General features: G+C 36.3%; 2 protein-coding genes and 1 long non-coding RNA gene across 7 annotated transcripts; 2 read left to right on the forward strand and 1 right to left on the reverse strand.

Moving 5' to 3' along the window:
* The first annotated feature begins 263 nt into the window (after positions 1-263).
* LOC113356094 (N-lysine methyltransferase setd6-like) lies at positions 264-5,545 on the forward strand. The gene is made up of 8 exons (XM_026599110.1): positions 264-955; positions 1,056-1,431; positions 1,518-1,717; positions 2,151-2,466; positions 3,243-4,790; positions 4,937-4,996; positions 5,111-5,157; positions 5,278-5,545. The coding sequence occupies exons 1-5, from the start codon at positions 948-950 to the stop codon at positions 3,885-3,887; spliced, it is 1,545 nt and encodes a 514-aa protein (XP_026454895.1). The 5' UTR covers positions 264-947; the 3' UTR covers positions 3,888-4,790; positions 4,937-4,996; positions 5,111-5,157; positions 5,278-5,545.
* Positions 4,641-5,365, forward strand: LOC113359413 (protein PHOTOSYSTEM I ASSEMBLY 2, chloroplastic-like). The gene is made up of 4 exons (XM_026603052.1): positions 4,641-4,790; positions 4,937-4,996; positions 5,111-5,157; positions 5,278-5,365. Exons 1-4 carry the CDS (start codon positions 4,641-4,643, stop codon positions 5,363-5,365), a joined length of 345 nt encoding a protein of 114 aa, XP_026458837.1.
* Positions 5,546-8,173: 2,628 nt separating the features above from the next.
* Positions 8,174-13,105, reverse strand: LOC113356095. Of its 5 annotated transcripts, none has more exons than XR_003362797.1 (9): positions 12,989-13,105; positions 12,696-12,876; positions 12,416-12,467; positions 11,700-11,776; positions 11,553-11,608; positions 11,329-11,471; positions 11,129-11,227; positions 9,655-9,950; positions 8,174-9,515 (listed from the first exon to the last, which is right to left on the reverse strand). It is a non-coding gene; the product is annotated as an uncharacterized LOC113356095 (long non-coding RNA). The 5 variants fall into 5 exon arrangements; XR_003362796.1 differs by having other exon boundaries at positions 8,174-8,750; positions 9,469-9,515; positions 9,655-11,227; XR_003362798.1 differs by having other exon boundaries at positions 8,174-9,508; positions 9,655-11,227.
* Positions 13,106-23,137: the final 10,032 nt, after the last annotated feature.

The raw sequence follows: 23,137 nt of genomic DNA on the forward strand, positions 1-23,137 counted from the left end.
AGTTAGACTAATTTATAGTTAGGGTATGAAATTTTTTTTCTTTTTAATTGAACATACGGTTGGGAGTCTCCAATTTTCCCGACCGTAACTACCATATACAGTTGGGACTCCCAACCGTAAAAAAAAAGAAGCTCAGGTTAGAATACGGTTGGTAGTTTATATTTTCCCAACCGTAACTACCATATACGGTTGGAACTACCAGGTTCAAATATGGTTGGGAGTTCATATTTTCCCAACCTTATGTAATTCTGAAACTATTTCAAAATCCCTAATTTGATCAAATTCAACTTATTTATGCGATCAAAAGCAACAAAAAATGTGGGTTTTCGATTCTTACCTAATTGAAGTAATTACTTGCGGAGAATCGATGATTAATCGTCGTTAAAGAACAACAAAAAAGAAAAGGAAGAAGAAGAGACGATGAAGAAAAAGAAGAGAAGAAAGAAACAATATTCATTAGGTTTAGGTTGAGTTTTTCGGTTTTAAGTTAATTATTTAGGGGTAATAAGGTAGTAATATTTTGGTTGAAATATTCCTTATCCACATTTGGAGCACTTGAATTTATAGGAACCCTCAAAAATTAAAAGTTTGGAGCCCCTATAATAGGCTTCCAGATCTATTGGTTGCCCATCCCACTGGACTTGCTCTAACATTTTTAATTTTAGTTTTAATTTCCAAAATTGCTGATAGGAATACCAAATTATTTGGAAAAATGCATCTAGGACTTTCGATTGGTACACCCCATCAATTTGGTACCCCATTAGCAGCCTCATTGTATTTATTTGGTATGTGGATCGGTCTGACCAAGGCGATCCGGTAGATCTTGTGCCGGTCCATAACGAGACACTTCTGTAGAAAATACAAGTTCACTTCAGAATCTCTCAATGTTTTTTACTTGACACCCTTAAGGTGCAGTTTTCTTGCCGCCAGCCTAAAGTTTTTCTGCAATGAGTAGGTTTGTAATCAAAACCCTAACCACTTCTCAATTTCATATTGTTTTTCTATTACAGTGTAAAGAAAAATACCTCACTTTTTTCTGTGTGTGTTCATTGCAGGAGAATAAGAGCATTCAAAAGATGGATGCAATCACAAGGAATAGAGTGGAGTAATGGATTAGAATTCACAGATGATGATGAAGGAGGAGGGATTTCAGTAAAAGCTTTATTTGATTTAAATGAAGGAGATTTAGTTGCTACTATACCTAAAAATGCTTGTTTAACTATTAAAACATCATTAGCTAAAGATATAATTGAAGAATCTGGATTAGCTGAATCATTAGGACTTTCAGTTGCTTTAATGTATGAGAAAAGTATAGGTGAAGCTTCAAATTGGGCTGGTTATCTTCAGTTATTACCAGATAGTGAATGTTTGCCTTTGGTATGGACTTTGGATGAAGTTGATCAGTTTTTAACTGGTACTGAACTTCACAAGGTATTAAAAATCTAATCCTAGGATTACATCTGTTTTTTTTTAATAGTTTTTTGTTCAATTTTTTGATGCATTACATTTGTAGGCAGACAATGAAAGAGGACAAGACTCTTATTTATGAGGATTGGAAGGAGAATATAATGCCGATTATTAGTTCGGGACAATTGGATAATGTTGATTTGAAGTGTTTTGGTGTTGAGCAATATTTTGCTGCGAAGAGTCTTGTTTCTTCGAGGTCATTTGAGATAGATGATTATCATGGATATGGAATGGTGCCATTGGCTGACTTGTAAGTGTTACTTACTTCGTCTTGTTTTTATTGTTGTTAAATGCCACTGAGTTAGGCCTAGTAAAGCTGATTTTATTGCGTTTGAATGACTTCAAATCAGGCGAGTTTTGTGAAAACAATGCAAATTGTATTGTTCACTTGCGATTTTTCAAATCCATGATGCATTTCAAATAGTTGAGCATAACTTCAGTATTCCGCTGAAGATATATGATTGTGTGGAATTCATGGAATTGAATGTCAGGAACACAATTCTATGCGATCAAAGAGTGCATATAGATCTTTTTGATTAAGTTATAAATGATTACGAAATCCAGCATTTTGCACATTCTTCCTACTGTACTCTTAGAATTGTTTTAGTTATGCATGTGATGTGAAGGATTATGCTATCCTACGTGTTGCATTAGTGACTAATTTGATATCCTGCTTTATCTAGATTCAATCACAAAACTGGGGCTGAGAACATACACTTCACTAATGTATCTCCCCACTCTGACTCTGACTCTGAATCTGACAATGAAAGTGATGGGGAGGTAGTGGAGAATGGGTTTCATGATAACTCTAATGATGAACCACCATCAGTTGAAAAAGCTCACTCCAGTAGCAATGGTTCTCCAACAGCTGTAGACAACAAAAGTTACATGAATGGACATGCAGAAGGTCACACTACATCTGAGGATGATCCTACTTTAAAAGATGATCCGACAGCATTGGAAATTATAGTTGTTAGAGCTGTTAAATCTGGGGATGAGGTTAGCATTTGCTCTGCTCATTTTCTTTGCTAAACTCTCAGATAGTCAGTTATTTTGTGTTTTGAATGGCATAAGGTGATAGTTTTACAAGCCTCTTTTGCTTACTTAAAATTTGATGGTATGGAAAGAGTATGAACTGATTTGTCCCTACATAAACATGCATAAGATAGGTCAATCATCGTTGCAAACCAAAACATAGGGATAAAATCATGCATAATATTGTATTCAATAATTTTCGAAATGTTTTCATGAACTAGATTTTCCTTATCCATAACTCAACAAAAGAAGATTTCTCGTTCATGTCGTTTGACCAATCTTAAGCTAGAGATTTATCCTTGTACAATCTTATGCATGATTCTTTCATAAAGCTTCATTGACTGCAAACTGTGCAAAAAATAATGGAGTAAAATTTTGCTTTTCTCCGTAGCTTATCCACTGTGATAGTTCTCAAACTGCTCATGTTTAACTCGTACTGTGTTCTGTGGTATAGATCCCATGCATAAGATTGTGAACTTTCTTTTCCTTAATCCATAACCCAACAAAAGAAGATTCCTCGCTCATCTCTTTAGACCAATCTTAAGCTAGAGATTTATCCTTATACCATCTTATGCAAGATTCTTTCATAAAGCTTCCTTACAGCAAGCTGTGCAAGAATAATGGAGTAACATTCGGCTTAACTCTTTAGCTTCTAGAGTGGTATAGATCTCAAACTGCTCTTGTTTAAATCGGAGTGTGTTCTTTGGTATGCTTACAATGCCTTTGGGTTTTGTTTTCAGGTTTATAATACTTATGGGACCATGGGGAATGCTGCATTACTTCACAGATATGGATTTACAGAGCCTGATAACTCTTATGACATTGTAAATGTAGATCTAAAAGAGGTAATCAAGTGGAGCTCAGACTTATTTTCCTGCCGTTACAGTAGAGCAAGGGTTTCACTATGGAGAAAATTAGGTTGCTCGGGATGTGTCAGTGAAAACTCTGAGTACTTTGAGATCTCTTCAGATGGAGAACCTCAAATTGAGCTTCTAATTTTACTCTACATCATCTTCTTACCCGAAAAAACGTATGATAAGCTGAACCAGTCAGTACCTTTTGTTGAAGACGTAAACAAAACAGTAAACATTCTTCTGTCGGAAGATTATAGTAACAAAAAAGTTTCGCTGGTAACTCCAGAAAATGTGAACAGTTTGTTGCTCACAAAAAAGGTTTGTGATGCACTTCTTTCACTTGCAGATATTCGAGAAAGTTTTTATGGTGTCAACTCCATCAGTGATGATATAGAGGCATTGAAGAGGTGTTCTTGTGTTAGAGAGAGGAAGTTGTATCATTCTTTGGTCTTACGTGTGAGCGAGAGGAAGATCATTAAGAAGCTGAGAACTTATGCTTCAAAAAGATCATCTAAGCCAAAGAAGAGATAGTTGTTTGAAAACTTGAAGAAACTGTTGAGTGAGGTGAATTACTTTGGAGAACTTAGGTGCAGACTTATCTGCAGTTCAGGTTATACGTGTAAGATCATTCAAGCGGGAGAAGAGACTGGTTGTAAGAAAACTTGAGAAGAATATGAAGCTTTGCAGACCTGTAGGATAAGACTCGTTTGCCATTCAGCTTACAAGTACAGCAAACGCAGGACGTAAAAATTTGGGTTCTGTTCTCATTCGAGTCAAAAGTTTTGGCATATATCATACCGAGGTATGTCTTATAATTTTCCTTAAATTTGTGCCAGAGACAGCAGTTTTGTTTTAGTAGGAACCAATGGGTTACTGGGATTTTTAATTGAAACATTCTTTTATTCAAGTGTTTCCAGTTTTACTGTGTTCTTTAACTTAAGTTATATGTGTTTGAACTTTGAATCCTGTACATATGCACAAAATGGAGGTGCCCTGAGCAACCAATGGTCTTTACGGAGATTCGAAATTGATGGTTAGCCCCTTGGGCAACTGATCTTTTCTCACTTGGATCCAAGTAGTATTAAGATAGGACCCTTTTTTTCAGAGAGAGAGAACAAGTATGTGGATGGCATAGATATTTATATTATCCAATCCCAAGGAATTAAAATTAAGATATATTCCAATAATAAGAAAACAAAAACATATGGCTATACATTGATATTGTTATGCATATTGAAAGAAAAGAAATCAATACCACTTTTAAGTTTCAAAAGCTGCAGAAAAATGGACAAGCTTTCACTGTGTAACAGTCTCTCTTCTACTGTTATGTTACCATCCTGTCACCACTCATCATCGCGTGAACTCAAAATCCAACCAGTTATCACTAAAAACCGTTTTACAACTTTGGCGATTAAATCTGATGGTTCAGTTGCTGTAAGTTCATATTTTTCCTCCAATCATACTAATTTCTTCTTCTAAGAGAACATATATATGATTCTTCAGTTCATCAACTTTTATTTGCAGTGCAACTGTTGCATTTGTCTGTTGTTCCTAAAATTTTATTTCATTTTGGTGTGAAGGCTTCAAAGGGGTGCAAAGCTTGTCGAGGCCAAGGCGCGATAGAATGCCCAGGGTGCAAGGTAATATAATTAACGATTTCTTGGTCCTAATTAGATTGCAGAAGGTTTGTTCTATTTTAGGAACACAAAAATTTGTGTGTACAAAAAGATAACTCAAACATCGTGTTTGAACAGGGAACTGGAAGGAATAAGAAGAATGGGAACATCTTCGAGAGATGGAAGTAAGTTCTATGTGTTACTTAAACATGATATTCCTTATAATTAAATCTGAACTGAATTATTGTTCTTGGAATTTCAATAAGAGCCAACTGAGTGTTGTTTTTCTGCTGTTATGCTACTAGGTGTTATGATTGCCAGGGATTTGGCATGAAAGGTTGTCCGAATTGTGGTAAGGGTGGACTTACTCCAGAGCAGAGAGGGGAGAGATAAATCATAAATCCGTAAATGTGAAAAGTCTGCAGTTAACACGGGTACTCTAGTATTCGCTGAGAGTTAGTTGGCTTCTACTTAATGGCCTTCTCGAACTCTATTTGTAACTTGGTTGTACTTGTGTCTTGTGCATTCGTTAGTCGTTCAAGAAGAAAACAAATGTTTACTAGTTCTTTTGTATTTTTTTTTTGTTGGAATGGAATTATAGTCAAAAAGGAAAAAGGATAACAAGAAGAAGCACCAGCCAGGTGCAACAAGGAAGGAAAACAAAGGCCAAACCAGGCCTGACAAGAGAATCACAAAGCTAAACTGCCCCATGCAACTGATTAAAACCAACTGACTTTTCCCCTAGACCCTTGAGCGAAATAGAGCTTTTCATGTGCGGAATTGCTTGGAAAGAACAGGAATAGGAATCGCGCTCCCAAAATTCTCTCAGAGCTCTGGTTTTCAGGTTATAACAACCAAGAATCCTCGAATCGCAGCAAAACAATACCTCGTCGGTCTTTGTGATGGTGATAAGGTCGTGATCGGAGTACAACGACCCCTCCAATTTGATGCTAAACTCCATGCCCCAACTCCTAAAAGGTTGCCCGTTATCGGTTTCATTCTTTTTCTTCCACAACCATACATCCAAACAATCTCCTGGCTTTTGATGAACAAGACATAAATATCCTCTCAGAACCCGAAGTCTGAAAGATGTCATCCTAGAAAGTGGAAATGGTGGTTCTACGAGTAATCGAAACTCTTCTCCTGTTGAAAACAAAGGTGGCGGTGGTTCGACTAGTCGAACCTTTTCATCTCTCAAATCAAAAGAAACGATGCTCTTTCCCTCATAATCTAGCCAATAGAGAACTCCATTCACGAGCATGCCTAACGACTGTAATTTGCACAATGGTATGTTTCCTTTGTTCCTCCACCCACAACCACTGCCAAGAGTGTAAACCTCGACTTTTAACGCCATCTGACCAGTTTCCGATTTTTCGTCGCAGATTCGAACAACTTTGTACTCCTTAGTTGTATGAAGATAACCGAAACCACCTGCATGGTAAAGTACTGACACTGTTGGGCGGTCAAATCCTGGAAGCTTCGCATATTCGCCGGTGACGGGATTTAAATGTAATTAGGATCCCCATTAGATAGACAATGATTCATGGGAAGTGAGAAACAAAGTAAACCGTTACATGAACCAATCAACGGACAGAGTGTGTACCCTTCCACAGGAAGCTTAAACTGTTCATATACTGTTCATATATTGTATTATCAAAATCAGTGTAGAGGATTCGAGGTGGGTTACCTTTGCTTAAGAGTATAAGTCCCATCTTAATATGATCTAAGAGAGCTCGCCATGTTTTGCAAACTTACTTTGCTGGTGATATGGAACCAGCATCAACTCTAGAAAGTATATCGGATGTAATCTCACCCGGAAGATTTTCCATGATAATTCTTTTGTAAAATTTCTTCCTTCCTTGAGGAACTGTTGTGCATTGAATTTTGTATATATACTAGGTATTATCGGGCCCTTACGCCCCGGCTCAACCTCTCCTTTTAATCTTACGTGTACATTCTTTAGATACACACTTCTAGCAAATTAGATACATAGTTCCAGCCAAAATAGATCTTGAAACAATACCATCAATCACTTAAAAGTATAAGTAGTGCATTAATCATAACTCAGAATTCAAAACACACTGTGGAATGCAAATATCAAAACAACATTTATGTCGCATCCTAATACATGATTTGTACACCTACTTAGAGGAATAATATCTCAAACAAAACGAATCATGTCAATTTTTTAAAAGAGAAGATTATTATATACTTAAAAGTGTATGTGGTAGCACTTCGTTTTGAGTTGAGTTTGAACAATAATCACATTCAGCAATAAACATGTGTTAAAATGCTTGATATTAACAAAATAATATCACAACATTGCACGCAACTAACCAACAAAAAATCTCATTGAGTAATATGATTTTAGATAAAAATTTGCAGAAATTCATTAATAAAGTAGCTGACGAAATTTTTTAACCCTTATAAAAGTGTAAATTATAATTCCAAACAAAAAAATAATTAAAAGTCTTAGATAGGTACATATTCATACTTATTGTAGTCTACATTAGTGCATACATCACGTTCAAAAAAAAAAAGTTGTTGATTAAAAGACGACATGAAAACAATCATAAAGTTTAACGTAAAACATAGCATGGCATTACCTTTTAATCATATTTGATTTCTGCTAGTCATTTAACCCGAAACCAAATTTATATATCTTTGATTTGCGCTCGACCTCCCATATTCTTTTTTCTTCAGTTTTATATACTATAAGAGATTCTTTGCATATTTTCATTCTTTCTCGATCCCAAATTTTATCCATGTCTAAATTTTGTTTTTGCTATAAATTTTATTTGAAAGTTAACATCCTACGTTATTGTTTTTTTTTACTTATCGTTCGTCTTTGTAATAATATTCCCAGATTCTTCTATTCGTTCTTCAGATACATGGTTTGGGAAAATGCTCCTATTATCATGTTGTCTATATTTCTTTTAAGTATTTTCTTCTTCAATACAATATCTGGAAAACGAAAATTGTCTATTTTTTTTAATGCTGCAGAGATGTCTTTGTAGTTCTTTTGCTTCCGACCCCTCATCAGACTATGAATTTTCTCTAAAAAATTTCCCAAGTAAATAAGCTTAAGCATTACACCGTAGAGTCGTGCGAAAGGCCTCTCCTGCTGAAATATGAGATTTGAGTGTTTAACTTAGATTTCCATATATAACTCAGAATTCTTAAAATGGACATAAAAAATTCTAGCAAGTACAAATGACCCATGCAATAAAAGAAGCTCAATTTGTATGATCAAGAGGTAAATGATGGTGGCTCTTCTCTAACACAGAAATACTCGGTAACTATTGCGGCACCAGGAACTATCGTTTAAGCAAGTTTCCCCAACACAACCTCATCAAGATGACCATTGTTTTATAATATAAAAAATATGTTAGATAGATAATCCCGAACAACATCAATTAGATGTCCTGAACTCAAATCTGTTTTGCTCCACCAGATAAAGCTTCTATACCCAGTCTAATAAGCACTCTCCATCCTAAAAATGAAATTTCATTATACATAGCAAGGGTCATAGTAAACTTCTTCAATGCGTACAATGCAGCCTGAGCACAGTCTTAAAAACACCAACAACCAAGTAATATCAAGATACAAAACATTGATTCAGTCACTGTCTATGGGAGTTGAACCCACAACCTCATGACTAAAATCCATGCGCTCTACCTGTTGAGCTAAGACAGGGAGTTGAACCCTGAACACTACTACTTCAATCAAGGACATCATCTGCATATTACCAAGGTCAGATCTTCCTATGCCTCAAGTCCTGATAAAATATGCATAATGATTAGCTTAGAGACATAATCAATATGCATAATGCTTAGAAACATAAGAAAATCTTCATCATCCTCCGATAATTTTTCATGGTGACCACCATATATGATGGACGTTGGAAGTATGCTTACATGTAAGATAGTAGTGCTAGTTAATTCCGAAATTATAATATCACTGTCTCAGAATGATTTCCACTGATTTTGATTAATTACTGTCGAAAAAATTAACCTATTTTACATCGAAAAGGTTTTCTATTAAGTCATATATGATCGCCTCTCCTCCTTCGAGAAGCCCTTTTAGTAATAATATTTCAAATAAGCAGGAACAAATAGCAATTTGGATGACATCATTAGATAATGCTCAGTCAGGTAATACCAATGTTTGACCTAAACAAAAGTCTAATGTAGCAACAGGAAACAACCTTTCAGAACAATGAGGCATTAGCAGCGAATTTGTTTCTTAAATGAACAGCTGTAGTAGTTAAAGTACATACCACAGGAAAATAATGATTCCTTATATTGCCATAATCTATAACAACCTTGTGTAACTCGAGGAACGTTAGATAGTGATGCTTGTACTCTCATCAGCAATAGATAAATCAACATGATTCCTTGTGAACACTTCGGAGTAGATATAAATTGTAGCTCAAGATATTTCTAGAAATATGTTTTCTTAGTTTTTAACATTAGTTAGTAAAATATGTCACTTACCTAGCCCCTTGAGAAGACCACCCTTAGAAGTTTCCAAAGGCTGCTTTCTTCAATAAAATTAAAGACGGTGTTAGAATGCCGGTTGTAGCTAAAATCCAAAAAAAGACCGCATTATTTTAAAGAAAATTAATATCAGCAAATGTAAGAGTATCATTCAGTGTTGACAGATAGAAAAGAAAATCGTACCTGCATGAACTCAGGGACACATTAAGGAAAGATCCCCAAACAAACCCATCCTTAAGAAAACCCGTACGCAATCGCAACAATTAAGCAAATGAAGTAGAGAGAAAGATAATGTTAAAGCCAAACTGTTCCATTGATGAGCAAAAGAAATGATGAAACTGCTAGAACATAAATCTATAGCATAGGGAGACGATATGTGGGGCTTTACAATTATTACCGATTCCCATATCAGGAGATGAAGAACTGAAACTTTTGAAAAACTTTGCTTTTCACTGATACTCACACTTGTCGTGTTTACCCTCGCGAAGACCATAAAAGATGAAAAACATAATATTAGCGGATCAAAAAAAATCGAGTAGCTAATAAATTAAAAATTGTGGCTACAAAAACATGAGTGAAGCTAATATTTTATGAACAATAACACAAATAATGCTAGCATTTTCCAAACTCATGGAACACGTGGCATCCTTATGAACCCAGAGTTTGTAAGGAACCCGGTCCTTCTACGTGCTTCAAGGTTAGTTGGCACACCCATTGCAGATTCTTATTCCATTCAAAGATAAGTAAAAGAGAAATTCTAATAGCACGTTGTGGCAAAAAGGCACTTCCCGAGAGAGAGAAGGGGGATCAAAAAGAGTTCTTCACCCTGGGAATCTACCATCTGTAATGTTTTCAGACCCAATTTCGCTTCTAATACCACCATCATTGTGTCATAACTACTATCTGTAATGGTCGTTGTGTTATTTATGTTTTTTAATTTTTCGGTTCTGGCTATAGAAATCAGAATTGCTTCACCTAGAAATAAGTACCTACTGTTGGTCTCCAGGTCTCGCCAAAATGAATGAGCATGTCTTAACAACACGTGGGAGTTTTAGTGAAAGATTCATATCTAATGAGTTATGTCTATTAGATTAGCAGAAACCTGTTTTTATGGACAAACTCATTACTGAAACTATGAAAAAGGGAAGAAACTTCCAGCATATAATCTACAACGATAAGTTACAGAGGCAGGGTGACAATTTTTAACGAATGTTTGGCAAGGAGAAGATAATTTACATAATATGACAGCCCATATAGGTCCTATATTGTCTATCAAGTGATCCACATGGAAATCATTTCTTAACATAATGTGTTTTTTGTCTCACTTTCCTGATAATGAGCAAAAGAACATTCCATGCCCAAGAGAGTGGCTTATAATTACGCTAGAACGTACTTAGTTATGCATTTTTATCGAATGAGTACATCATATGAATCTAACCTAGAATCATTTCCTCTATGAATTATAAATCCAAGCCAAGGCTTCCTCTTGGTATTAGAAATACCTCTCCATAGCCATTAAAATATAGTAACTACTTGGCTTGCTAATGCAATCATATATGGACTATTGTACATGTATACATACTAAATCAGAGACCTACTTGAGTTGATTCAATTGAATTCTTTCTATTCAGTATTTCATTTGAACAACAAAACGTACCACAAAGCACGGATTCATGATGCTATCATTTCCGTCCTTGCCAAGCTTCGACTTCACCTCTCCTCCCCACTTCGATTTGTTCTGGTCCATACGAATATCCTGTGCAAGAACAGAAATCAATTAGGCAAACAAATTTTTTGATGCCTCAACACCAAAAAGAAAAAATCAGTAAAACAATTCATACTCTTAGGCACAAATACCTCTCGCTCATACATGTCCATGCGTCGTCCTTGAGTTTCTCCACACTCTCAGTTGTATCCAATTGAATTTAGATCAACCATGCCATCGTATTGCAAGTGTGCACGGCATTAATCCACCGCAAAGGGATAGGACGCATATGGACCTGACAGAAGTTTAGCATTAAGCGATACATTATAAAAACTGCTGATATAAACCCGAGTGAATTTATATCAACCATTCATACATTCTGTGAAAGTCTAATCTGATCCAAGCTGTGAATGCAGAGGTAGCCTGTCTCCCCTGATACACAATCACATAAAGAATGTTTATGTATAATTTGAATTGATGCAAAATTATAAAAAAAAAAACACACATTGCCGCAACAACGTACCATGCATAAATCTGGTATTCATGTATATCAAATATACTTCATCATGTTTCCATATGTATCCAAAAGAAACTAACAATCTGCACACAGATCCAAAAGAAAATGAAAGCAAACTGAGTAAGGTTGCTACTTAGGGGTATATGGATAATGTTCCCAAAGTAAATACCATTAGCAAAGTAAGCACGTAAAAGAACGGAATTAGATACTTAATATTGCAATTGAGCATCCGCATCATGACTGGGATTTGTGTGAATAAGCATCAAATCTCGTAATACATGTCTACGTTGTCCAATTCTTCATTTTTTCCCCTAAAGCTAAAACCCATGAAGACTTGTACCCATCCTTGATTATGAAAAAGGGTAGTAATCCCATAATACTGATGTTTTATTTGATATTTTCTAGGCTTTTCCAAGATTAAGCTCTCTTCAGTTACTCATTATAGTATAGATTACGCTTACAGATTAGATTGCATATAATCTCAACAGATGATACCCAAGTAATTAATATCATACTTTGCCAGCAACCACCTCATGAATCAAGTTAAACAACTTACAGTTGTAGCTCTGGTATAAGCACCATCTAAACAGCAAAAGTGTAATATTTTTAAGTATACTTTCAAAGCAAAACACATATATTAAGAGATGAGAACGCTGGCATAATCCACATAAATTCATCCACATTACATCAAAAAGAAGATAAATATATAGAGAATTAATTACCCATTCCATGAGCAGAAAGCTCCACCTCATTGTGTTGTTGCCTCATGTACCTCTGGAAAAGGTAAATACATACATGCAATTAATACATGGATTCCCAATCATTTGACCCAGAAAATTGAAAAAACACAATAATAGGCAATACAACAAATCATAACCTAACCCTAGATGAAAAATAAAAACCATAACAAATTGATACGAAATTGATCCGAGATTCTACACTAAACCAAACGGATACAAAATTACTGTGTAGTTTAATCACGCAATAGAGATTAGGGTATACCTTGGCAAAGTTCACATAGAGAAGAGGGTCTTTTTTTTTTAATATTAGAGACTTCAATCCGATCCTTATTGTGTGAATCGTTGATGTTGAGGTTAGTTACTCCATCAATAATGTCCTCCATCGTGATGTTGAGGTTAGTTACTCCATCATCAATAATCGTTGATGTTGAGAAACCTTAAACCTAATTCCAAATAGAGCAAACTAAAACCATGAAAGAGAAATTACAGAAATCTATATTTTGATTGAACTTTGAATCCGTATTACGGAGAAATCATACACCAAGCGTAACCTACCCCTATTCTGTTGACCCATACCTCCCCACTTATCATTACCCAAAATTTCCCAGCCATCCAACCCTTAAAACACCATCCGGAAACATTATTACTTCTGAATATTAGTGAGTAGTCGACATCTATAAGTGCAAGAGTCCCTTTTATGGTAAACATCGCAATGTATCACAAATTGTCGTTACTTTTGGATACCGTGAGTCTTTCCTAGCAAAAACTCCATCCGTAGTTTCATGATGATGGGCCCCATTCAATGACGTCCGTCTGATAGCCCTGGCTATCATGAAGACAAATGCCATACCTTTTTATAACAATGATACAAGTACGTATAGTTCCGGTTTTAGTTCCACGGTCCGGCCTATTTAGAGTAATTTCCGTTTTCCGAACTTGTACTCAAATTCTAATTCCAATCCCGCCTTGTCTTAGGAAACCGCCTTCAAGATTTCAGGGACCGTATACGTATATCTTAATGTAGCCCATGAACCGGCCCATCAAATATTTGGGCTTCTCTGATCTGAAACGCACCACTCTATTCACACTTTCACGGTCACAGCACATGAGAAAAACCAAATTTTTCATCAAGTAAAGTTGGTCATTTTCGCGCACACATTGCCGTCTGACGGAGCCTTTGTGCAGCATTCCTAACCCCTACAAAAGATACATGAACCAAAAGTACTAAGTTAATGAGCCCTTAAATTGAAAGTAGGAAACAACTTTAACACAAGAAAAATACCCTGGAAGTTCTCTTTATAAGCTCAGAAGGTTACCTTGGTAGTAGACCGGTGTTGCATCTGTTTTTCACCTAGGATGGTGAAGTGCTGCCTTCCTCTAGGTAACTAAACTACAACTTTCTGTAATTTTTTGTTTGTAGCAACTAAGTTTATCATAAGTCATATCTAATGTAATTGGTAGCTTTGGACCTTCTGGTTTACACTAAGCTACGATAGTATAATTAACTTTATCTCTTGTCTCTTGTTTGAATGAAAAAGGGTATGAATTATGCACAAGAAACATGTGATGATGATCCCCCATGTACCAATCTAAATGCAAAGGAAAGAGAGAAACGTCCAGTGAATACATGCAAAAAAATCACAAACCAAGAAAACATCGGCATGTTTCTTTTGATGTTGTAGTATCTTTTCCGATAACAAAATAATTAAGGAGACAATTGTTCTTGACAAGAGATGTCATGGAATCAAGTTTGATATCTTAATCGGTATCTTCATTATAATAAAGCAAAGCTTCTCTTATACAAGTTACAGAGACTTAGAAAGGAAATAACAATAATACATATCTTGCATGCAGAATAATATATGCGTAACAACTAGAAAATATATATACGCCAGTTTCTTCGAGTAAAGGTAGAAAGATATGCAAGATCTCTACTCCTTCAGGATGTCAACACAATGTTTCTTAACACCCCCCCTCAAACTCAGGATGGCCTAGAGCACATATTGAATTTGGATATCAGAAAGCGAAGACGATTAGAGGGGTGTGTTTTTGTCAATAAATATGCTATCTGCAGTTCAAACTTGGCGAATTGCAGATCAATGGTTTGCTTCTTAAAATGATGGCGCACAAAGTGACAATCAATCTCAATGTGCTTTATGCGTTCATGAAAAACATCGTTGTGAGAAATATGTATAGAAGCTTTGTTGTCACAGAACAATGGAGTAGGTATTGAAAGATGAATTCCCATATCTCTAAGAAGCCATCTCATCCAGACAATTTCAGCAGTAGTATGAGCAAGTGCTCGATATTCAGCTTCTGCACTAGATCGAGAGACAACAGCTTGCTTCTTGCTACGCCAGGAAATTAGAGAGTTTCCTAGAAACAAACAATAGCCAGTGGTTGAACGACGATCAGTAACATCTCCATCCCAGTCAGAGTCGGAATACGCTCTGAGTTTAAGATCAGAAGTTGAAGAGAAATGTAATCCCTGATATAACGTACCTTTGATATAGCGCAATATTCTAAGAACAGCTTCATAATGTGTTGAACGTGGAGCTGACATAAACTGACTCACAATGTGAACTGCATGACTAATATTAGGTCGGATGATAGTTAAATAATTTAAACTACCAACTAATTGACGATATAATGTAGGATTAGATAACACTTTTCCATCCATAGGGTTGTATTTAACATTCACTTCTAACGGAGTATCAACAATCTTGTTATCAGTTAACCCTGCACGACTTAGAATAGAATCTCAGTAGCATACTTTACTTGAGATATGTAAAGCCCGGATGATGATCGATCTATTTCAATGCCAAGGAAATATCGTAAATGACCAAGATCCATCATCTCAGAGGATGAACTCAGTTGTGATTTTAGCGTATCAATACCTTCTATATCACTGCCTGTAATCACCATGTCGTCAACATAAAGAAGAAGAATCACAATTCCTTTGCTTGATCTCCTAGAGAACATAGCTGAGTCGTAAGAGCTTTGTTTGAATCCATATTGGAGAATAGCAGTGCTGAATTTTTCAAACCAAGCACGAGGTGCTTGTTTGAGAGCATACAGGGATTTACGAAGCTTGCAGACTTGGTTTGGAGAGTGAGGCATCCCTGTAGGTGGCTTCATGTACACTTCCTCTTGAAGTTATCCGTGAAAAAAGGCATTTGTAACGTCCATTTGATGAAGATCCCATTCACGAGCTGCAGCAACAGCAAGGAGAGTGCGAACTGTTGTCATACATGCAACAGGTGCAAAAGTTTCCTCATAATCAATTCCATATTCTTGTGTATGTCCCTGAGCAACAAGACGAGACTTGCATCGTTCTATAGAACCATCAGCCTTTGTTTTTATCTTGTAAACCCATCTGCATCCAATCACAGATTTCCCAGGTGGAAGATCATCCATCATTTCAAAAGTTCCAGCTTCATCTAGTGCAACTAATTCTTTCTTTATTGAGTGTTGCCATTCCGGAATGGCAGATGCTTCTTTGTAAGATTTAGGTTCATATAATGGAAAAATAGTTGACAAATAACAATGATAATCAGATAACTTAGCTGGTGGACGTCTTTCACGGGGAGCCAAAGGTATCTCTTCAGGTGTAGGATCCCGTTCAGGAGAAGCAGTGTCAGGATGATGCATAGATTGATTCGACAATAATTCAGGTTCATCTTGAGCATCAGAAGTGGAGAATTCTGGTTCTTCTTGTTCAGGAGGAATAAAAAATTCAGGCATATATTGAGTATCAAGAATGGAAGATTGAGATTTCTCTGGTGATGTACTTGTCTCAGAAACAGGTTCTTAATGAAATAGTACCTATATCAAAAGGATTTTGATATGTGAAATTTTCAGAGAGCTTACTTCTAGGAAGAGAAAAATATGGTATTTTTTCCCAAAAGGTGACATGTCGAGACACACGAAGTTTTTGACTTGTTGGATCGTAACAACGATACCCTTTTTGTTCTATCCCATATCCTAGGAAAATACATTTAGAATTATTTTTACTGAGTTTGTTACGATCTTGTTCTGGGAGAAGAACAAAACAAGTGGATCCAAACACACGGAGTTCTGAATAATTGGGTATTTCTCCATAGAGACGTTCATATGGAAATATTCCACCTATGACAGATGTTGGAATACGATTTATTGTGTAAACCGCAGTAAGAACAGATTCCCCCCAAAAATTAGATGGAACTGAAGCAGAAAGTAATTGAGTCCTAGCTGTTTCTACTATGTGACGATGTTTGCGTTTTGCAACACCGTTTTGTTGAGGAGTTTTTGTGCAAGATAATTGGAGAAGAGTACCCTCAGACTTAAGATGATTTATAAAAGGAATTGATATATATTCCCCCCCCCCTTGATCAGCACGGAACGTTTTAATGGTTTTTGCAAATTGGGTTTTGATCATGGTAGAAAACTCAGTATAAATCTTTAAGAAATCTGATCTTGAACTAAAGAGATGTATCCAAGTATATATTGTATAATCATCGATAAAAATCACATAGTATATAGCCCCTCCCTTTGAAACAATAGGTGATTTTCCCCCAAACGTCGGAATGAATAAGATCAAAAGGAGCATTAGAAAAAGTTGTATTGTTATTAAAAGGTAATCTTGGTTGTTTAGCCATCTTACAATTAATGCAGCAAGGTTCTTTTTCTAGTTGAGCAGAACCTAACAACCCTTTATTAATCATATATCTAAGACGAGGAAATGATATATGGCCTAACCTAGAGTGCCAAGACATGAATGGAGATGTGGAAGACGGTGTAGAGGTTGAAATAGAAGCAACTTGATCTTTGGATTGTACAGGGACAATGAGCATTTTTTAGAAGGTAAAGTCGACCCACTCTACGGCTTATACCAACTAGCTTCTCCGTCTGTGGATCCTGTATAACACAACCAGAAGGAAAGAAGTGAATTTTATATCCTTGATCACACAGTTGTCCAATAGAAATAAGATTCATGGTGATCTTAGGGACAAGAAGTACATCAGGTATACACAACTTATTGGACATTTTAACCAATCCAATATGACTTGCAGTTAATTGAGATTCATCAGCAATATGAATTTTAGGAGTTATTATTGGATTCATACTCTCAAACAAGTATGGATTAAAGGTCATATGATTGGAAGCACCTGAGTCGAGAAACCACTCAGTTGAGAATATACCTATAGGAATTGCCAGTGCAGAAGCCAATGAAGAGTTATTACCAATTGACGTGATCTGTTTGATCATTTCTTGAATATCAGGCAGAGATGGTTCATACTTCTTTTCTGGTTCAGTTGAAACTGGTGCTGCAGTGAATCTTGTTGATGTATTTGAATACAAATTACTCCTTTTATCACGCATATTTCTTGATGTTGGTGATGTACAGTTGTTTACTGTATGTCCAAATTCCTTGCAGTAGTTACATTGATATGGAGATAAACCTTGAGATGTTGTTGATGATTGAACAGATGGTTGGGTACAGTTTCTGGCTGGATGTCCAAGTTGTTTGCAGTTGTGACATTGAACTTGAGATATATCGCAGCTTGATGAATTCTTTTGAGCATTATAGTTTGGCCTTGAAGATGCAGCAAAGACAGCTGAGATGTATGGTTTAATTTTCTTCCTTGTTTCTTCAGTAATGAGTTCAGACAATGCAGCTTCCACTTTTGGTAGAGGTGTTATGTGTAGGATTGAAGCTCTAACAGATTCAAACTCCTCTCTCAAAGCCATAAGAAGTTGAACTAACCGCGATTCTTCTCGATATTTTTACCACAGTTGTGCATTAGTAGTCCATCTGGGTTCCATTAATGCTAATTGATTCCATATTACAGACATCTCTGAGTGAAAATATGATATTGTTTGGTCACTCTGTTGCTTTAAGGATCGAATATCTTGTTCAAGCTTATAACATTGAGCAAAATTGATTTGAGTATACCTTTTGGAGAGAAAGTCCCATGCTTCCTTGGCGACCTCAAAGTTGGTAAGCTGCATACTGATGGATGTAATAATAGTGTTTCCGATCCATGTAAGAATTTTGTGATTGTTGATCTCCCATTCATTGAGACTGTCACTGGCTGAGGGTTCCTTTTTGTCTGTTTTCTCTGGAATAGTTGTTGAAGGACGCTTTTCTGTACCATCTATGTATTTCCAAAGTCCTTTTCCTTTGAGGAAACTTCTCATGAGAAAATACCAATGGTTATAGTTAGTTCCATCAAACTTGGTTGTAATTAGTGCATAGTCTTCTCGAGACATGGTGAGAAACTAGGTATTGAGATAAAGAAAATAAATAGAGTAAACACGATTTCAGAGTTTGAAAGGATTCTGATTATTGAAGGTTTGCAGCGGAAGATTGGATCTCTTGTGGCTCTGATGCCATGACAAGAGATGTCATGGAATCAAGTTTCATATCTTAATCGGTATCTTCATTATAATAAAGCAAAGCTTCTCTTATACAAGTTACAGAGACTTAGAAAGGAAATAACAATAATACATATCTTGCATGCAGAATAATATATGCGTAACAACTAGAAAATGTATATACGCCAGTTTCTTCGAGTAAAGGTAGAAAGATATGCAAGATCTCTACTCCTTCAGGATGTCAACACAATGTTTCTTAACACCCCCCCTCAAACTCAAGATGGCCTAGAGCACATATTGAATTTGGATATCAAAAAGCGAAGACGATTAGAGGGGTGTGTTTTTGTCAATAAATATGCTATCTGCAGTTCAAACTTGGCGAATTGCAGATCAATGGTTTGCTTCTTAAAATGATGGCGCACAAGTGACAATCAATCTCAATGTGCTTATGCGTTCATGAAAAACATCGTTTTGAGAAATATGTATAGAAGCTTTGTGTCACAGAACAATGGAGTAGGTATTGAAAGATGAATTCCCATATCTCTAAGAAGCCATCTCATGCAGACAATTTCAGCAGTAGTAGTATGAGCAAGTGTCGATATTCAGCTTTGCACTAGATCGAGACACAACAGTTTGCTTCTTGCTGCGCCAGGAAATTATAGAGTTTCCTAGAAACAACAATACCCAGTAGTTGAACGACGATCAGTAACATCTCCAGCCCAGTCAGAGTCGGAATATGCTCTGAGTTAAGATCAGAAGTTGAAGAGAAATGTAATCCCTGATATAATGTACCTTTGATATAGCGCAATATTCTAAGAAAGCCTGCATAGTGTGTTGAACGTGGAGTGACATAAACTGACTCACAATGTGAACTGCATGACTAATATTAGGTCGGATGATAGTTAAATAATTTAAATACCAACTAATTGACGATATAATGTAGGATTAGATAACACTTCTCCATCCATAGGGTTGTATTTAACATTCACTTCTAACGGAGTATCAACAATCTTGTTATCAGTTAACCCTGCACGACTTAGAATAGAATCTCAGTAGCATACTTTAGTTGAGATATGTAAAGCCCAGATCATGATCGATCTATTTCAATGCCAAGGAAATATCGTAAATGACCAAGATCCTTCATCTCAGAGGATGAACTCAGTTGTGATTTTAGCGTATCAATACCTTCTATATCACTGCTGTAATCACCATGTCGTCAACATAAAGAAGAAGAATCACAATTCCTTGCTTGATCTCCTAGAGAGAACATATCTGAGTCGTAAGAGCTTGTTTGAATCCATATTGGAGAATAGCAGTGTGAATTTTCAAACCAAGCACGAGGTGCTTGTTTGAGAGCATACAAGGCTTTACGAAGATTGCAGACTTGGTTTGGAGAGTGAGGCATCCCTGGAGGTGGCTTCATGTACACTCCTCTTGAAGTTTCTCCGTGAAAGAAGGCATTTGAACGTCCATTTGATAAAGATCCCATTCACGAGATGCAGCAACAGCAAGGAGAGTGCGAACGTTGTCATACATGCAACAGGTGCAAAAGTTTTCCTCATAATCAATTGCATATTCTTGTGTATTTCCTGAGCAACAAGACGAGCCTGCATCGTTCTATAGAACCATCAACCTTTTTTATCTTGAAAACCATCTGCATCCAATCACAGATTTCCCAGGGTGCAGATCAGCATATATTTAAAAGTTCCAGCTTCATCTAGGCAACCAATTCTTCTTCATGAGTGTTGCCATTCCGGAATGGCAGATGCTTCTTGTAAGATTTTAGGTTCATATAATGGAAAAATAGTTGACAAAAACAATGATAATCATACACTTATCTGGTGGACGTCTTTCACGGGGAGCCAAAGGTATCTCTTCGGTGTAGGATCCCGTTCAGGAGAAGCAGTGTCAGGATGATGCATAGATTGATTCGACAATAATTCAGGTTCATCTTGAGCATCAGAAGTGGAGAATTCTGGTTCTTCTTGTTCGAGAGGAATAAAAAATTCAGGCATATCTTGAGTATCAGGAATGGAAGATTGAGATTTCTCTTGTGATGTACCTGTCTATGAAACAGGTTCTTAATGAAAGAGTACCTATATCAAAAGGATATTGATATGTGAAATTTTCAGAGAGCTTACTTCTAGGAAGAGAAAAATATGGTATTTTCTCCCAAAAGGTGACATGTCGAGACACACGAAGTTTTTGACTTGTTGGATCGTAACAACGATACCCTTTTTGTTCTATCCCATATCCTAGGAAAATACATATAGAATTATTTTTACTGAGTTTGTTACGATCTTGTTCTGGGAGAAGAACAAAACAAGTGGATCCAAACACACGGAGTTCTGAATAATTGGGTATTTCTCCATAGAGACGTTCATATGGAGATATTCCACCTATGACAGATGTTGGAATACGATTTATTGTGTAAACCGCAGTAAGAACAGATTCCGCCTAAAAATTAGATGGAACTGAAGCAGAAAGTAACTGAGTCCTAGCTGTTTCTACTATGTGAAGATGTTTGCGTTTTGCAACACCGTTTTGTTGAGGAGTTTTTGTGCAAGATAATTGGAGAAGAGTACCCTCAGACTTAAGATGATTTCTAAAAGGAATTGATATATATTCCCCCCCCCCCTTGATCAGCACGGAACGTTTTAATGGTTTTTGCAAATTGGGTTTTGATCATGGTAGAAAACTCAGTATAAATCTTTAAGAAATCTGATCTTGAACTAAAGAGATATATCCAAGTATATCTTGTATAATCATCGATAAAAATCACATAGTATATAGCCCCTCCCTTTGAAACAATAGGTGATTTTCCCCCAAACGTCGGAATGAATAAGATCAAAAGGAGCATTAGAAAAAGTTGTATTGTTATTAAAAGGTAATGTTGGTTGTTTAGCCATCTTACAAGTAATGCAGCAAAGTTCTTTTTCTAGTTGAGCAGAACCTAACAACCCTTTATTAATCATATATCTAAGACGAGGAAATGATATATGGCCTAACCTAGAGTGCCAGGACATGAATGGAGATGTGGAAGACGGTGTAGAGGTTGAAATAGCATCAACTTGATCTTTGGATTGTACAGGGACAATGAGCATCTCTAGAAGGTAAAGTCGACCCAGTCTACGGCTTATCCCAACTAGCTTCTCCGTCTGTGGATCCTGTATAACACAACCAGAAGGAAAGAAGTGAATTTTATATCCTTGATCACACAGTTGTCCAATAGAAATAAGATTCATGGTGATCTTAGGGACAAGAAGTACATCAGGTATACACAACTTATTGGACATTTTAACTAATCCAATATGACTTGCAGTTAATTGAGATCCATCAACAATATGAATTTTAGGAGTTATTATTGGATTCATACTCTCAAACAAGTGTGGATTAAAGGTCATATGATTGGAAGCACCTGAATCGAGAAACCACTCAGTTGAGAATATACCTATAGGAATTTCCAGTGTAGAAGCCAATGAAGAGTTATTACCAATTGACATGATCTGTTTGATCATTTCTTGAATATCAGGCAGAGATGGTTCATACTTCTTTTATGGTTCAGCTGAAACTGGTGCTGCAGTGAATCTTGTTGGTGTATTTGAATACAAATTCCTCCCTTTATCACGCATATTTCTTGATGTTGGTGATGTACAGTTGTTTACTGTATGTCCAAATTCCTTGTAGTAGTTACATTGATATGGAGATAAACCTTGAGATGTTGTTGATGATTGAACAGATGGTTGGGTACAGTTTCTGGCTGGATGTCCAAGTTTTTTGCAGTTGTGACATTGAACTTGAGATATGTCGCAGCTTGATGAATTCTTTTGAGCATTATAGTTTGGCCTTGAAGATGCACCAAAGACAGCTGAGATGTCTGGTTTAATTTTCTTCCTTGTTTCTTCAGTAATGAGTTCAGACAATGCAGCTTCCACTTTTGGTAGAGGTGTTATGTGTAGGATTGAAGCTCTAACAGATTCAAACTCGTCTCTCAAATCCATAAGAAGTTGAAATAACCGCGATTCTTCTCGATATTTTTACCATAGTTGTGCATCAGTAGTCCATCTGGGTTCCATTAATGCTAATTGATTCCATATTACAGACATCTCTGAGTGAAAATCTAATATTGTTTGGTCACTCTGTTGCTTTAAGGATCGAATATCTTGTTCAAGCTTATAACATTGAGCAAAATTGATTTGAGTATACCTTTTGGAGAGAAAGTCCCATGCTTCCTTGGCGACCTCAAAGTTGGTAAGCTGCATACTGATGGATGTAATAACAGTGTTTCCGATCCATGTAAGAATTTTGTGATTGTTTATTTCCCATTCATTGAGACTGTCACTGGCT

Source organism: Papaver somniferum, chromosome 3, assembly GCF_003573695.1.
Source record: "Papaver somniferum cultivar HN1 chromosome 3, ASM357369v1, whole genome shotgun sequence".
In the NCBI taxonomy this organism is placed as follows: domain Eukaryota; kingdom Viridiplantae; phylum Streptophyta; class Magnoliopsida; order Ranunculales; family Papaveraceae; genus Papaver; species Papaver somniferum.